Source organism: Mercenaria mercenaria, chromosome 16 (assembly GCF_021730395.1).
Source record: "Mercenaria mercenaria strain notata chromosome 16, MADL_Memer_1, whole genome shotgun sequence".
NCBI lineage: Eukaryota > Metazoa > Mollusca > Bivalvia > Venerida > Veneridae > Mercenaria > Mercenaria mercenaria.
Genome location: NC_069376.1, coordinates 22,215,287 through 22,234,049, shown reverse-complemented (window position 1 = coordinate 22,234,049; position 18,763 = coordinate 22,215,287). Strand labels below are relative to the sequence as shown.

The 18,763-nt window shown below is 35.4% G+C and overlaps 1 protein-coding gene across 1 annotated transcript in view; it reads left to right on the top strand.

Moving 5' to 3' along the window:
- Nucleotides 1–18,763, top strand: part of LOC123540119 (G-protein coupled receptor GRL101-like) — a 329,156-nt gene that overhangs the window by 157,892 nt on the left and 152,501 nt on the right. Inside the window, exon 3 of the mRNA XM_053526350.1 lies at nucleotides 4,498–4,605. Coding sequence (XP_053382325.1) covers nucleotides 4,498–4,605 — 108 coding nt within the window. The remainder of the gene's footprint in view (nucleotides 1–4,497; nucleotides 4,606–18,763) is intronic.

The following is an 18,763-nucleotide window of genomic DNA, read 5'->3' as shown; positions in this document are numbered from 1 at the left end:
AAGTAGAGTTTTAGACATAAAATAAACAGAAAAATTGTTGGTATCGATGTAATATCACGGTAATTTCACTCGTGAACACCAAAAGTTGTTATTTTCACTCGTGGCTGCGCCACTCGTGAAAATATCACTTTTGGTGCCCACTCGGTGAAATTATAACGTGATATTACACCGAAACCAACAATTATCCTCTATATCATAAACGAACGCAAAGATGTTTATAATTAATACACATCGCCTTAAATATGACGTAATGTTTTGAGCCTCTCCTGTTGTATCTATAAGCACTGTTGAACCGTAATTTTCACACATAGAATTCGTCACATGTGTAAAAAAAAATCGTTCGAATTCCTCACACATTGTGTGACAAATACGTACGAATATGTCACACATTTGTGAAAATGCCTATACCCCTTCAAAGCAGAAACGTATTCTTCACAAGTCAAAAAAGAGTAGAAAAAACATATGTAAAACATTATTGTTCATACGGAAATTTCACACATTCCAAACAACAGTTTATGAGACAGATCAGAGAGTTGGGGCGGGGACATATTGATTTTGCTATGCTTGGTAGAGTCTCATTTTTCACAGGATGAGAGAACATATTGAGTAGATGAATCTTGCAGAATTTTTTATCATTGGATCAAAGGTCAAAGTCACAGGGGGTAAAATTTCATATTCTTCAGCACTAAATATCTGGATAATCTTTTGACACTGATACTTCTGTGTGTCGCATTTCGTGTCCGGTCAATTACTTCATGCTTTACGGATAGGTTTGCAAATAACTTGGCACAAATGTTGACCATATCATGTCAATGTGTAGCGTGCAAGACCCAGGTCATAGTGGGATTATAGAATTACTTGGCAAAAATGTTTACATTAAGACCTGCCGTCCACTTACAGTCCGATGCTTTGCGGATGGGTTGCCGATAAACTTACACATATCGAAGTGAACAGAGTAAACAAATACATCTCTGTTAATCTGATTATCAACTGAGAAGAAATATATCATTTAAACAATCTAATTCTATGTTACAATTTTAAGTAAAGTGATAATGGAAATGACGTAATCAATATGGCGACCTTTTATGAAAACACTTCTTTTCGATAATGTTGGAAGAAATCATCAACAACAACAAAAGTTCACATATCTAGATATATGATACACGGGTGAATTATTTAAAATGTTTATATCTAACTTTCTATAGAAAGTATATCAAGTCAATTCACGAGCTTACAAGAACCATCTAAATTATAGAACAATTTCGCTGCTACCTCCTGGTATGCATTATTTTCGGCCGAAATCAATATACCATTTTTTCCGAACTTAACAAGTAATATACATTTTGTATCATATAATCCATTAATATAAATTATCAAAATCTAAATAGTAACTAGTATACCTATAATGTAAAAAATTCAATGAAAATCAATGTCAAACGGCGCAAGAATCTGTTTTTCAAATGCAGTTTACACGTTACGTTTAGTCATTCTGTTATAGTAACTTGATCAGATTACAATAATATCTATAATTCTAGCATAAAACTGCTGTTATTGTCACATTTTCGTGAGGTGGATGTTAACAGGTGAGAAAACGTGTGTTAACAGAGAAATTCTCGCGCTCAGGTGATGTCATAACACCTTTTTATATAAGCGCGTTCCGTGGCACAGTAGACAGACAGACAGACAGACAGATAATTTTATTCACGTAAACTATACAGTTTTTTGTGGTACATGTATACATATAAATATTTGTCAACAAAAACTCATGTAATGCGGACAGTTCTAACAATAAGTAAATAGATGGAGGATGAACAAATGACATAATGTTTATAAGACATATGTTCTATGAGATGTTTCTGAGTAAACAATAATACATTGACAATGTATGGTGTCAAGTATTTCAATAAACTTGATCTTAATGATGATGCATAGTAAATAAACACAGTGTAAATTTTAGTATAACAGCCCCAAAACGAATAACTCTAAAGGAAATGACGTCAACGTGAAAAAACAACGTAGACTTTACCGCGCTTTCATGCAATTTAATGACGTTGAGAGATAATATATTCATTTACCTGGTTTTTTACGCTCGCATTTTATGCTAGAATAGCGTTAGCGCATGTTCTTTCCATGTTATAACATCTTCAGAATCCCTCGGGAATAGTTGGTACAGGCTCGGGTACCAACCAATCCCTCGGGATTCTGCAGAAGTTATAACACGAAAAAAGAAATATCTTTAAAAATGATGGTCGGCGAATTGTAATAAGGAAAGAAGTTTATGAATTTTTCATCTAACATTCATGTTTCATCTAACATTTTTCAAATTGCAAAAATAAACACCGCACTTTAACAATTTAAATGGTTCTATTTTAATTTTTCGCAAAGGTTTCGTAGGGTTGCAATTTTGTTTCGTTTATCCTTAGACGAATAATGACAGCAGTAGTTTGATGAAGATTCATGAAGCGAGGTCATTAAACGTGTTTATATTTTTAGCTAAATTGGTCCCTATCCCCATTTGTAACAAAATAGCAGGAGACCTTACGATATTGTTACACATCGAGTTTGATAAAAATCCATTACATTTTAGTGGTTAATGCGAAGAAAGGCATATCTACTTTTAGCTATAGTGGTCCCTAATAGGGCCCAAGTTCCTATACAAATAAATTTGGAAGAGGACCTTATAATGATGCTCCAGACCAAGTATGACAAAGATCCACCAAGCTGTTAATGAGACGCTGTATAAAGGCATTTCTAGTTTTAGCTCTAGCAGCCCCTAAAAGGGGTCAAATGTCCCAGCTGAACAAAGTTGGCTGCGGGCCTAATAAAGATGCTACAAATCAAGTTTGATTAGAATACATGAGAAAAAAATCAATTAAAGGATTTTTTTATTTATTATTTTTATTTATTTCTAAAATAGGCCAACTGATCCCGCTTTAACAAATGCATATTCGCTATTCATGAATCTTTGGACAATGACGTCACACCTATAAAAAAGTGAAGGTCAAGCAAAACATACAATTGTAATTATTTCAATATTTTTGTTTCATAAGGAAAGTTTGACCGTAGTCATATCTCATAGATAAACTGTATGCAGCGTACCTTCGTTTCAGTGTAATGAGATTCAGTCATTATATAGCATATATATAATAAAACAGATTTCAACTGAGTTCAATATTTGCATACCATACTAAAGAAAAATATTCATATATAATAAATCAGTTAAATAATTTATAACAAATATACAAAGCAAACAAGTACTCATTTTAATATGCAATCTGAATAAGTCACAAAAGCAAGAAACCTTTTCATATACAGACGACAATTGTAACAAGGAAAATCTTTTAAAAAGCACTTCTCTTTATAAAAGACTCTTATCACACCCTTATTCATGTGATACGCAGACCGTATTCAGCTCTTTCTTTAATTTGACATATGTTGGTATCTGAACAGGTTTTTATCATATTTATTAAACTTACTTATCATTTTGAGATATATCAATATTCTTGCTAAATATACTGAGCCAAAGTTAGCTTTAAAACTGTGAACAGCGTCGTTTAGGATAAACGCTTTGTCTAGATTTCACTCAGCGTAGCACAATCAACAGAGTGAAAGAAATTGACACTCTCGTCCAATCAGGCAGAGTGTTACATAAATCTTCCATTTTGATAAATTATCTATAATGCGTTATCAAGTAGTTTGATTTGCAAACTGAAGTCACGTGGCATAGGAAACGAAAACGAATTTAGACGGCGTTCGCCGAAAAATATGCGTTATCTCTAAATTATAAAATTGTCACATTCCTCATAATACAATGTAAATGTACTTAATTGTATATCGTACTGAAATATTTCATGTAAAATCGTCTAAAATTTTCAAAACTATTGTTAAGCAATACATTCATTCAAAACTGACCTGATTAGTCAGTGTATCTTTACAGAAATCGTCTACAAGGTGTCCAGGTGTTCAAAGAGTAATGCAGCTGCATTTGGCAAACTATGCTCATCTTTTAAAAAATTCCTGCTTATTTTGAATAAACGATTTCTCGTCTCCTTGTTAGCAACTACTTAATACTTTTGAAAATGTGAATTGTTGGGGGTATTTTTCAGTATTTGTATCTGTCAGTACATGTGTACGTATTTTAACCTTAAATGTCACTACTTGTTCATTTCAGTTTTCACATCATTTCTAAAAATCAAAATGGCAGCTTTCTTTTCAAATTCTGAAATTATGACAAGTTTAAATTCTGCGAAAACTCCTGTTCCAGATATCATATCTTTCTATATTACGAGATAGCCTAATTATACTTACGTAACGTTGTGATTTATTTTTTGATTCCGGTGGAATTTGTACTGAGATATAACATAAATGTCAAAATATGAACTATAAATACGAAAATTGTTTTTAACACCCGCTGTGCATCGTATCCCAGAAGATTAAACTTTGTTATCTGAAACACGTTATGGTTTGTTGCTATGTGTTTAAACATTTCTATTTTAGGATGTTTGCCTAATGAGTTCCAGTGTAACAAGACCTCATGCATTGATGTCATAAAGAGATGTGATCGGCATCCAGACTGCCATGATGGAGAAGATGAAATTAACTGCGGTATGTCTACATTGTTTAAATTCTACCAACAGCTTAATTTATTTTCAACAACTTTATATAACGTAGGTACTTACTGGACTGCTTCCGCGCATTAGTAAGAAATTGTGGAGATCGCAGGAGAGTTGTTCTCTCCCCTCGATCCTCGGATATCTCTGCAACCTTGTGTCTACCGGTAATCTAGGGACTTGAAGAATTTTTTTAGCTCGAATTTTCCAAGAAAAAGTAGAGCTATTGCACTCGCCCCGGCGTCTTAGATAAAGTGTTTGATAAACTCAAATATCTCTGTTACTATCGAAGCTATTGACTTGAAACTTAAAATAGTTATTTACTATCAAAGTCTAAACAAGAAAAAAAACAATCTCCTTAACTCTGGTTTGAATTTTAACAGAGTTATGCCCATTTTTAAGTTAAAAGTTTATCTTTTTTTTTACTGGCAAAGCTCTAATTCAGAGTCAAGCACTGAGAAAAGTCAAGCGTGCTGTCTTACGGACAGCTCTTGTTTGTTTTAAGTTCACGCAGACTCAATATTTGAAACTTGTTCAAGTTAGGGAGCACACACTGTCGATTTTTTCCCATTTTTGGGTAGCTAAAGTAAAGTAACCATTTCCAGAGGATAACTTGAGAACGCTTGGGCCTAGGATCACGAAACTTGACAGGTAAGTTGATCATGACCAGCAAATGACCCATATTGATTTTGAGATTAGTAGGTCAAAAGTAAAGGTCACAGTGACCCGGAACAGTTAAACCGTTACTTAAAAGGAATGTTGATCATGACCAGCAGAGGACCCCAAGTGCACAACTGCACATTATTTGAGGTCAATAATTCAAAGGTCAAGGTCACATTTACCCAGAACATTTGAACTTTTGTGTATAGTGACCAAATAATTGCTGTTCCTTGTGCAATTACTGAATCGTTATAATCTCAATATGTAGGCAAGAGTACAGAACTCTACCAACTATTTTGCTGAATTATGGCCCTTTTAGACTTGGAAATTGGTACAGTTTTTCGTACAAGTCCAAGTTTCGTCAAAACAATTTGACATGTGGCTTTGAAACTTTGAACACCTGTTTATCGTCATGATCTCCATCTGTAGGAAGAGTACATAACTCTGTCAAGTATTGTGGCTGAATTATGGCTTTTTTTACCTGGAAATCGGTTTAACATTTTCATACCAGTCCATATTTTGCCTAGCTGTTTGTTCATATGGCTTTGAAACTTTGATCATTTGTTTACCATCATAGTCTACACATGTAGGAAAGACTACATATCTAGGATAAGGACTTTAGCTCAGTTATAGCCATTTTTAATATAGAAATTAGTTAAGTTTCGCATACCATTCCATATTTTGTCTGAACTGTTTGATATATGGCTTGGAAACTTTGAACGCTGTCACACATTGCCATATAGTGCAAGACTTATTCAAATCACCAAATAGAAGTACATTGTTCGTCTTGTCAATTTTTCTTCTTTTGTCTGAAAATTTCTGGTAATATTTTGACCCCATACTTCCATCCATTCTTCAAATAGCTGAGCGCGCTGTCACCAGACAGCTCTTGTTTTATTTTATACCGACAAAACTTAACGTGAAATTGCCAAGGCTAAAAAACGTTATTTCCGACTCACCTTTGCAAAACTTTAAACGTGATACCAATGTGCACGGCTGTGACATATGATAGCAAACGTTTCAGCGGAGATTACGTCCAACTCAGTCACGTCTGAAAATAGGCGTAATCATTAGTGATTCTCATCCGAACATTAATTGTAAGCACCAGAGTATACGAAAGAAATGAGCCGTGCTATGAGAAAACCAGAATAGTGGGTTTGCGACCAGCATGGATCCAGACCAGCCTGCGCATCCGCGCAGTCTGGTCAGGATCCATGCTGTTCGCTTTCAAAGCCTATTGGAATTAGAGAAACTGTTAGCGAACAGCATGGATCCTGACCAGACTGCGCGGATGCGCAGGCTGGTCTGGATCCATGCTGGTCGCAAACCCACTATGTTGGTTTTCTCATGGCACGGCTCAAATATTTTAATTTGCTGTAATGTAATATATCTATCTTATGAACAGAAACTATAGAAAAAAAACAGCTATTAAATATTTGCATGATTTTTGACAGTGTACTGGTACATGACGGTGGATGAAATGTGCCAAGTGACGTAATAAAGCATTTCCGTCGCCATTGGCGAAAAACAAATCCATAATATTAATCAGTGGATGACTTTCTTTATGTACTGCAAAGTGCTAATGACATTAGATATCGCGTATTACAAAAAACCAAGCACAAGTTCAGAAATATTTTTCTCGTCGCCATTAAAGTGGTATTATGCGCATCTTACTGCACATATTGTGTTTTTGGCGAATGTTCTATAAATGCAATTTTCGGTTGCTATGCATTTAAATGTGTTAAATTAACGATGATGCCGCGTAAGCATTTGAAATTGATGCTTTAGAAATAAAGAAATTTAACTAATAAAACTGTAGTTAATTTCTTCAATCTTCTACGAAGTGATCTCCCCTACCTATAGGTAGAGATTTCTGAAGTAGAAGGGAAGCAACTCCTGCGTGAAGTTTGACTTTTCTTAAAATGACAGCCCCAGTCCAAATAAGAAAAGTTATATTTGGAAAGTTATTATTTCGTACAGGTAACAAGAACAGTTTGGTATATTTGGTTAAAAGCTATAGTTTTCTCCACCCTGTTTACTCACATATCTATTTCAGCTAGATTTTTACTTGAAAAATGCCCATAATTCCACTTTAAATCATCAGTGTCTGAAAGACTGAAGTATCTCAATTAGCCTTTAGCTTGTGACCCGGTGGACGGACCGGGGGGCAATTAGAGTCACGAATTGGGACTATCTGCTTTTTCTGAAGTGTTCTATCGGACAGACTCCTACCAGCGAGTGTGAATTGGCACTCCCACACCCTTCCCCTGAGTATCTTCAAAATTGATCACGTTTTGTAGGACCACATTCGTAACAGATCTCATTTGTAACAGGTGTTACAAATGAGATCGTATATGTAACAGAATTCAAGCACATATGTAACAATTTTTGAGACGAATGTGATCGATGCCGATTTTTGATGTGACATCTGATCACATTTGTCACATGTCATTTTCGATCGGAAAAAATAACAAAAAGTGCATTTTTACATCTGAAACGCATTTTTACATCTGAAACGCATTTGTAACATGTTTTAGCTCACTTGTACGAAGTGACAAAGTAATTCTGCGTTTACACTTAGCCACGATGTCCACGATGTCCACGATTTGCGAAAAGCGTGGTGAGCGTGGGGGCTCGTGGGATCGAATCGTGGTGATCATGAAGGAACTTGGTGGAATCGTGATGATCGTAAGGATCGTGACAAATTTTTGACAGTCAAAAATTTTGCCACGATTATCCCTATTTATCTTAAATCTTGAGAGCGTGATAGAACGTGGAAATCGTTGTAGAGCGTAATGCAGCTTAACAGACCTTAACGTAGCGCATCAGACCTTGATGCTCCATCGTATGGGGATCTTGGTGAACTTGGAAACACGATTCTAAGTTCCACTAGATCTGGAGGCATCTTTACATTGTTGACGTTGGAGACAACATCTTTACGCCTGAGTTCTGTGTTGAAAAGTTGAGAGTATTGTCCCAGTTAGTGCTTTCGGTTTCCACTTAACCATGGTCTCACCCACCAGGTCTTAGGCTTTCTATTTCTTCTTCTCATTTCTCTCTTTTATATCCTGTCCTATTCCGTCCCTTGTTGCTGCTGCCGACGAGTAACTATTATAGGCATACACGAAAATGCAAATTCAGCATCTTGTTCAGCTCTTTGATGCATAGCTCGTTCCTCTTTGGAATCTCTGGAGAGAATGAGAGGATGACCAATGACTCCTATTTATACTCTAATCGTGCTCAAAACTTGACAAGCTTGATCAAGTCGTGGCCATAAATCGTAGGAGAGCTTAACAAAACTTGATAACGTGAGGGATCTAAACAGAACGTGACAATGCGTGATGGCATATCGTGGTAATCGTAAGAGAACTTGGAAAACGTGATGAAAGTCGTGGCAGATCTCGACCAGAATCGTGTTGGTTTCGTAATAAAACGCTGCAGGTAGTAACAAAACGTACTGAGAGCGTAAGAAAGCGTAGGAAAGCGTAGTAATACAAAATTCGTGCAATAAATCGTGGAGCTCCGAGCTTTTCTTTAAATCGTGGACATCGTGGATAAGTGTAAACGCAGCATAAGCTATTGTGATCACCCTTTGACGCCGTCCGTCGTCCGACCGTCCGTCCGTTCACATTTTTCTAGTGATTACGATAGAGACAACATTTATTATTTGATTTTGACAAAAAATGTACAGAACTTATATATATCTATGATGTCTCGGTTCCTTTCGAATACCAGCCATATCACCTTATTCGTCTTGGAGTTATGGCCCCTGAGGTGGCAATAATTATTGATTTTAGCCTTGTGAACGCGATAGAGACCACATTTTTGTGCCCCCACCCCCATGAGTGATGTGGTTACATAGATTTTGTCTTATCCATGCGTCCGTGCGTGCGTGTGTCCGTCCGTCCGATGTTCGTGACGCGCCTAGCTCAAGAATTATTCGATATAAATTGATGAAACCTTGCATGAGTATTAACCATGATATGAACTTGCGCATCTCCTAATTTTCGTCTGTCTCCGTCCTTATTTCTAGAGTTATGGCCCCTGAAATATTCAAAAGTCACATTTTCACATCGTGACACGCCTAGCTCAAAAAATATTTTATATAGTTTCATGAAATCTTGCATGAGTCTTTATCATAATATGAACTTGCGCACCTCCTATTTTTCATCTGGGTCCGCCCCCTTTTTCCAGAGTTATGGCCGCTGAAATAGCTAAAAATGCACATTTTCACCTTGTGACGCGCCTAGCTCAAAAAGTATTTAATATAAATTTATTAAACTTTGCAATAGTCTTTATCATGATTTGAACTTGCGCACCTTCTATTTTTCATCGAGGTCCGCCCGCTATTGCCAGAGTTATGGCTCCTGAAATAGTCAAAAATGCACGTTTTCACCTTGTGACGCGCCTAACTCAAAAAGTATTACGTATTAATTGATAAAACCTTATCTGAGTTTTCATCATGATATGAATATGCACACCTGCTATTTTTTGTCTGCCTCCGCCCCATATTTTTAGAGTTATGGCCCCTGAAATAGTTAAAAATGCACATTTTCACCTTGTGACAACCTAGCTCAAAAAGTATATAATATAAATGGATGAAAATTTGCATAAATCTTTATCATAATATTAACATGCACATCTCTTATTTTTTTGGCTGGTTTCATCCCCTATTTTTAAAGTTATTGCCGCTGAAATAGTCAAAAATGCACATTTTAACCTAATTATGTGCCTATCTCAAAAAGTATTTGATGTAAACTCATGAAACATTATCATGATGTGACCTTGCACACTTAGCATTCTTCTTGATAATCTTAGCGCTTATTACAGAGTTGTGGCCCTTGAAATAGCCAAATAGGATTGTTTGTTTGCTCATAGTTCAATAAGTATCTGGCCTAGAATAATGAATCATTTTCATAAAAATGTTTGTTGAGGCTATACCCCCTTAAGACTGCAAACATTTCAATTATTGCCCCTTATTTGTGGCAAATGTACCAGTGGGTGGCACACCCTGTGTCCTACAGACACATTCTAGTTGTTTATTTTAACTAAACTTGCACATAACTTATGTATCTATAAGATCTCGGCTCCTTTCCAAAACAACCGTATTGCACCGTTCGACGCGGAGTCACGGCCCATGAATTGGCAAAAATAAAATTCTGAATTTATCCTTGTCAACGCAATGAAGACTACATTAATTACCTGATTTTATTTTACTTCCTTTTAAAACAGCCATATCGCGCCATTTGTTTCGGAGTCATGGCTGAAATGGCAAAATTTGCTTATTTAAGCCTTGTAAACACAATAGACACCATATTTATTATTTCATTTTGACCAAACGTGTATAGAAGTTTTATATCTATTACATCTGGGTGCCTTGCGAAGACAAAATTTGCTGATTTTAGCATTGTGGGCAAGACAGAGATCACATTTTTCGTTTGATTTTGACAAATCTTGCATTGAAGATATATATCATTAAGATATTGCTTTTTTCCTCGAAAAGTAGCCATATCACGCTTTTTGTCTTAGAGTTATGGCCCCTAAAATGGCAAAAATCGCAGATTTAACAACATGTATAGTGTAATATTACTCGTGTGAGGGTGATGCAGTGGATAGTTTTGCACATTACGAAATCGACGGAGCGGATTGATTTCCCAGTCAGGGCCGAAATTTCCAGAGATATTGTGTCTCTCATCCACCAGTTAAAGCCTTACGTGTATCGGTGCGTTTCTGAATAAGGGTTAGAAAATTTCATATTCAGACAGAATACTGGTTCAGTGCCTAAATCCGGACAGTGATTAATTATTCAGACACCGTTTAAAAATGCTTTACGATCATGATTTTTTACTGAAATGAATAGAATCGACGCGAGCGAAAGCTTTGATGACCAGCTGTCAACAATAGTGTACGAATGTAAGCTTTTCCAGAGAAAACTACCTTCAAATATCCGCAATGCATAAAGTAAACATTGTGTGTGTTGGGGGATGACGTCATACAGCGCGCGCCAGTTATTTGAGGTGCGAAGAGGTACTGATTAAATAAGAAAAATATTCTGCCTATTGCAGACGACTCTTTTTTGTTTGCTGATCGAAACTGATGTAAAAAGATGTTTTAGAATTCTGTACTACCCTCAGTATTTATTTAAAAGATTTAACCGATTTCTGTTACATATCAATTAATTCAATAGAGAAAAAATTCCAGCATTCATTAGATAAATCGGCGCAGTGTCATTACAATGATCCCCGTATTTGTGTCAAAATGTATAACGACAGCGACAGAATAAACATGTAAGAAAGAATAATTTTAAACATTAATTTTTGCTCAGATAAATTTTTTTTATATTATTGTTATATTTGACAATTATATAAAGTTAGAAACTAGTCAATATGATCACGTGATAAACGGGTAATAAAATTTTATTCGGACGGAGATATTTGTATATATTTACAGGACTGTATTTGACTGCTTTATTTTAAACGAAGTCGTGTTTATTGTTATCTTTGGGTGCACATATTCGTTGCATTTTATACCCAAATAGTGTCCGAATATTTAAGCACTCCGAAGGTCAATTTTGACAGCTTTTACTGCCCCAATTCGGATGACATTTTTATGATGAAATCAGCAATATACGATTTTGTTGTTTTGCAAAGAGATTTATAAAGAACCTAACATTATACAGTTAAAATTTTATTATGCACGTGTGGTTTCATAATGCAAAGTAACTGTCAAAAACCCACCAAAAGTGTCCGGATTTAGGCACTGGACCAGTAAGCCTTTTTGAAATAACAGCGAACGGTGTGGGTCCTGATCAGAATGCGCGGATGAGCAGGCTGAACTGGGCCCACACTGGTCTCAAAGCCTCGAAGACTCCTGAAGGCCCATTTACTCATGATGCGGCTCAGATAATTGTATGACGTCATTGACGTCGGCGACGACGAGGCTGACGTGTGATGGTGCTAATGGCAGTCATTTAATGATGTTTCGATGACAACCAACTGATTGAACATTTGCAGTATAAAACTCAACATGATACATATGTGCTTCTCATGTCAACCCCCATGTTGGACAAACACATTCGTAACACATTTTACCTGTTACGAATGCGATCGCATACGTACGAAATCTGTTACAAATGCGATCTGTTACGAATGTGGTCCTACAACGCTTCGCCCTTGAAGTCTGACATTAAATTTTGGCGACTGTCGAGTATCTGCCATACAGTGCAACATTCATTTCAGGTTTTGGGGAATATGGTGACAACTTCATGCAGCTAAGTTTGAACTTGTCTAAACCAAAACAGGTTTCCCCATATATTCTAAACAATATCGGAGTAAATACACACATGTTCTCCTATCTTTTGCATATTTAAGTGTTTCCTGATTTTATTTCTCAGAAATTGGTCAAAGTATTCCACGAAACAAACTGGAAAGTGTAATCATTCAAAGTGAATTTATATGAGATGGCATCGTTTCATGATTTCAAGTGATTCGTTCCAGAATTAAGGTGTTGCTAGCATGACAGAACATTTACTCAAGGGAGTTGTGCTCGTTTTTTATATTCTAATTAAAGTCGACAGCTGTTTTAATTAAGAGACGATTTCAGAATTTTAACTCAATTTTCTCTTCACTATTTCTTTTGCCTCACTATTATCAGCGACAATCTTTATTTAGTTAAGCTTAGGCCTTCGAAATTCAGAGTTAATTGAATCAGTATAATGGTATTACAAAATTTATGTTCTAAAATGGATTAATAAAGCGTTCCGTTAATTCCAATTTGAAAACTTGCACATTTAATTGCTCGTAATGTCTCTGAAATATACAACGAATTATTAACATTATAGAGCAGAGATAGGAGACAGATTATTTAATTCAATACACAATTTTAACAATTCTGGGGAAAGAACAACAAATTTGATACGTCTTCCTGAAAACACGCACATGTCACTAAAATAGTGTTACATATCGTGACGTCACATTGGCTTGTGTGTCCAATTAAGTTACTTGGTTTGTGACAAACTTGAAGTTATTGCGTAATTTGTCACGATAACTTGTGCTAAAATGCATTTTTTTCTATGATACCATTTGTTATACCAGATTTTGATATTCTGATATAAAAAAAAAACGATTCCTCGATATCAAGAAACGACTTTTTGGCTATATAAAAATAAGATTTTTTTAATAAAGATGGTAGGAAGTTTTGATGTTTTTTTTTTCAAGAAATTTTGATATAAAAATCATAACTTGAGTTTCAGGTAACAAGAAATCAATTTTCTGATATCAGTAAATGCAGTTTTGGTATAAAAATACATCCTTATATCAGAAAGTATTTCTTGATATCTAGAAATCAAATTCTGGATATCAAGAAAAGATAGACCACTTGTTTACCATCATAGTTTTCATATTTAGGCAAGGCTGCATAACTAGCACAAGGATTTTGGCTCAGTTATTGCCCTGTTTTGACGAAGAAATTAGTTAAGTTTCGCGTACCATTCCATTTTTTTCCTTCTCAAAATCTTTGGTAATATTTTGACCCCATACTTACACCAGTTATTCGAATAATCGAGCGCACTGTCAACAGACAGCTCTTGATACAAAATTTTATGATATTTGTCAACTCTTTTAAGAAATCTAAAATTTGTGAGACTTTAAGATATACTAAATTTGATTTATCGATATCAGTCTTTAATACACAATAGTAGTATTGAATAATTTAAACTGATTTAATTATATGTTAAAATCGATTTTAAGATATTGAAAAATATTCATTAAATTTTTTTTCACTGGACCCGGGCATGTATAATCAAGAGGAAATTCATGCCTTAACAAGCTGTTAATACACGTTTTTTTAAATGCTGTGTCAGTTCTGTGCTGTGTCAGTGCTGTGCTGTGTCAGTGCTGTGCTGTATCAGTTCTGTGCTGTGTCAGTGCTGTGCTGTGTCAGTTCTGTGCTGTGTCAGTGCTGTGCTGTGTCAGTGCTGAATATTTATTCCTACGCAGGACATTTCGTATCTGCGTCTTTTTTCTTCCATAATAACTCTTGCTGGTAACATTAAAGATGCAATCTAATCGATAGTACGTTTTGCTGCATCAGTTACCAACCCCAAACGCACTGCCGTCTCCCTTAAAGAGCCACAGATCTATGTGCCTCTGTTTACTTTCTTTCGAATTCAGCGTTGATTTAATTCTTGTCAATAATAGTGAATGTATTGAATTGCGTGTAAATTGTGCAGTCGTTCGTTTTTAGGAATAATGCCGACAATTTTGGGAAGTATCAGTCGATGTTTTTATGTTTTTATTTAATTTCTCACAGAATTCATATTAATCTTGAAAGCAGGTAAATACGTTCGTACTCATCTGCACTCAAAACAAACTGTTCGTACTTGAAATAACACAAACTGTAAAATTATTATTTTTGAAATTTTATATTCCTATTTACCGAATTTTTAAGTGATGTGCAATTAAATGTTTATGTCATGTTTGAAATGAAAATGATCGTTTAAAAACATTGAATACATGTTTTTGGTAGTGTTACTGATTTGTGCGCCCCGAATATGGAATTTCAAACATGTTGACTGTTTCCAAGAACAACTGAGGGGTAAATTAAAAGTGTACCGGAATCGTAGTCAATACCTAAGAAAACAAAACGTTTTTATGCAAGAATAGCGACAATACACGTTCATTTTATGTATAAACGCCAGACTCGACACACAGAATGTCTGAGTCACCAACATATCCCGCGGGCTTCTGCAAATGCAAACGTAAATAAACAAATCATCCTTAATGAAACGAATTTAAGATTTCTAAAACTTATTTAGTGGTGTCATAAAAAAGATCCATTTTACGATACCCCTTAGTCTATTTAATGTTACCTTAAGTTCGTTTGGGAAATAAAAGTTCATTTATTTATATGCATTGTACCATGAAAAAGAATTAAAGATATCGTGTGATTGAACTGATTATTTTAAAGATAACACTGAAGAATAAATAACATAGATGTATTTATTCAAAACATCATCCTTTGAATGATTTTATGCACCCGCATCCCTTCACTTGGAATGGCATATAGTAACTGCAGCGTTCGTCCATCCGTCTGTCCGAGTATTCAGGGTGTTAGGAGCTATCTAATGGTACAAAGAACAAAATAAAACAATATGTTAATTCCGTGAACAAAGGGTTTAGATAGTAACCATTAAGCTAACAAAAGAAAATAGCAAAAGAAATACATGTACACCATAAATCTGAAATGATGGAACGACCGTCCATCCTTTCGTTTATCCCGAATTCGCGTCCGATCTGTAACTTTGTTATCCATAAGGGATTTCAATATTACTTGGCACAATATACTCCATGACAAGACAACGTGTCATGCACAAAACCTAGCTCCCTATCTTAAAGGTCAAGGCCATACCTGGAGGTCAAAGGTTAACAGGGCTTTTTCCTCTCCGGTCTGTAACTCAACCATCCATCCAGGGATTTTAATATCACTTGGCATAAGTGTTCCCCATAATCAGATAATGCGTCATGCGCAACACCAAGAACTTTAGCTCAAAAGTCAAGGTCAGGGTCACACTTGGAGGTCGAACGACAGTAGTGTTGTTTTTTTTTCTGTCCGGTCCATAACACGGTCATCCTTGAAGACACTCTTGTTCATGTTTTTTTGACATGTCATTGATGTCAACCTTTTGTTTTGTTATAAAATGCGCGTATGGGTTCTTTGTAAATCGAAAGTCCTAGAAAAAAATTTCATTTAACTTTTTAGAACACTTCTTACAAGATTGCAAAATCCTCCGGTTTATTGACGCGTTATTTGTAACTCGCAAAACTCGGCTTAGTTGGATTTACACAAATATTAAAGAAAAAATTGTAATAGTAATATTTGAAAAGTCCCATTTTTTAGAGTTCAAATGCAACATAATTGATGTAAACTGCTGCAATATTAATGACGAGAAAATTGGTTACTTATTCCTTATTCCTTTTTCAAATAAGGAATAACTAACTAACATCTCTTACAAAAAGTGTTCCGAACACATGTCATATCTTTTTCGCCGAGAAATGATATTAGTCGAATAAGGAATAAGTAACTGGTTGCATTTTGTTACTTATTCCTTATTCAAACGCGAATAAGTAACAGAGAAATTAATACCAGATAAAGTCACATCTCGTTCACCATTTCTTCAACATGATTTAATTACTCACTATAAGACCTACAAAACGTGTTCCGAACACATGTCATATCTTTTTTCGCCCAGAAATGATATAAGTTGAATAAGGAATGAGTAAATATTTTTATTTTGTTACTTATTCCTTATTCAAACGCGAATAAGTAACAGACAAATTAACACCAGATAAAGTAGCAAATGGTCCAAACTTATGTTCAGTATGATTTAGTTAGCTATAATAAGTCGTATAAACCTGATTTTGAACATTACTGTATTATATTGAACCCGCACGTTACTTATTACTTATTCGGGCACGATCATGTAAAAAACGAAGAATGAAGTCCCAAAACTATGTTCAGCAGGATAAGACGTATAAAACCGATTTTGAACATATCTGAAATGTATCAAAACCGCACGTTACTTGTTACTTATTCGGTCGCGAATAAGTAACAGATGAAATACCACCAGATGAAGTCGCAAATCGAACACACTTATGTTCAGTATGATTAAGTAATGTATAATAAGTCAAATAAATTTAGTTCTAAACACGTCTGAATTATATTGAACCCGTACGTTACTAATTACTTATTTGGGCACGAATAAGTAAAACATGTACTAGCACCAGATGCAGTACCAAATCTTATGTTCAGTTATGATTAAGTAGCCTTTAACAAGTCCTATAAAACCAATTTTGAACATGTCTGAATTATATTGAACCCGCACGTTACTTGTTACTTATTTGGGCACGAATAAGTAAAAGATGAAATACCACCAGATGAAGTCGCAAATCGAACACACTTATGTTCAGTATGAATAAGTAAGTTGTAACAAGTCATATAAATCTGGTTCTGAACATATCTGTATTATATTGAACCCGTACGTTACTTATTACTTATCTGGGCACGAATAAGTAAAACATGTACTAGCACAAGATGCAGTACCAAATCTTATGTTCAGCATGATTAAGTAGCCTTTAACAAGTCCTATAAAACCGATTTTGAACATGTCTGAATTATATTGAACCCGCACGTTACTTGTTTCTTATTCGGCCGCAGTCTTATCCGTGACTGAATATGTCACGGAGGGGCACATAGGGTCTTCCTCTACCATCAAAAGCTGAAAAGTCGTGAAAAAGCACATTTTTAATAATAATTGTATCCCTATAGATCTGTATAAATTGTATAAATAAATAAACAAAAATTAAAATATAAATAAACAAGAGGTGTTTGTAAAACACTCATGCTCCCATGATGGGTTGTCCCATTTTCTGTCTCTGATCACCTTTGACCTATATCAACTTCATAAGCCCAATCATGCATCAAGTTTGAAGATACTTGGTCAAGTGGTTCTGAAGATATTATTTTCAATGTCCAGACCCTTGTGACCTTGACCTGTGACTTAATGACCCCTGTAGGGGTAAGTTACTTCATAAGCCCAATACATCATGGTATTAAGTTTCTATGTAGAGTGGTTTTCAAGTTATTGAGTGGAAACCATTTCGAAGATTCAGGTCCCTGTGACCTTGATATTTGACAACAAAAGGGTCATCTACTTTATAAACATAACAATTCTATCACATTTGAAGGTTCTGGTTCAAGTAGTAATCAAGTTATTTGGCAGAAACCATTTTCAAGGTTCAGGCCTTTGTGACCTTGACCTTTGACCTACTGACCCTCCAGAAATAGGGGCCATCTATTTTGCAAGCCCAATCATGCTAACAAGGTTCTGGGGGTCTCGAGATATTTGCTGGATACCATTTTTAAGGTTCAGGTCCCTGTGGCCTTTACTTTTGACCTGTTGAACCTAAAAACTCGACCGACAGGTACAACCAACAATACCCCCGCCCGGATCATAAAATAAAAGTTTAAGTGTCGTCGGATTCAAATTCTCACGATTTTGCTCAAACGTGTCATCAAACATGTTGACGTTACGCTAACCGGTATCACAATTGTTCGTATGGTCTGATATATATTATTCTAAGACAACCAGCTTTTTTCACTATAACAAAGAAAGCTGAATCTTTTTGATTTAGGCAGCAAAATAGTACGTTCTAATTACTAGGTCATTGCGTCAAACGTTGCATTATCAAATAATCAAGGTCTTCTAGTGGTTTGCCGCCTGAATTATCACGGTTCAGAGTTCAGATGCGCAAGATTTGAACCACTAGGGTATAGTCCGAGTTGTTTAATAGCAAAGTATCTGAATGATGAAACGTGGTAAAAGACAATAAACCACAAGACGGCTTTTATCGTTTTCCATTGAATTATTTTTATCAAAATCATGCTGGACTTCATTTATCCGAGTAGTAATGAACTTGGCATCATACGGCAATTTG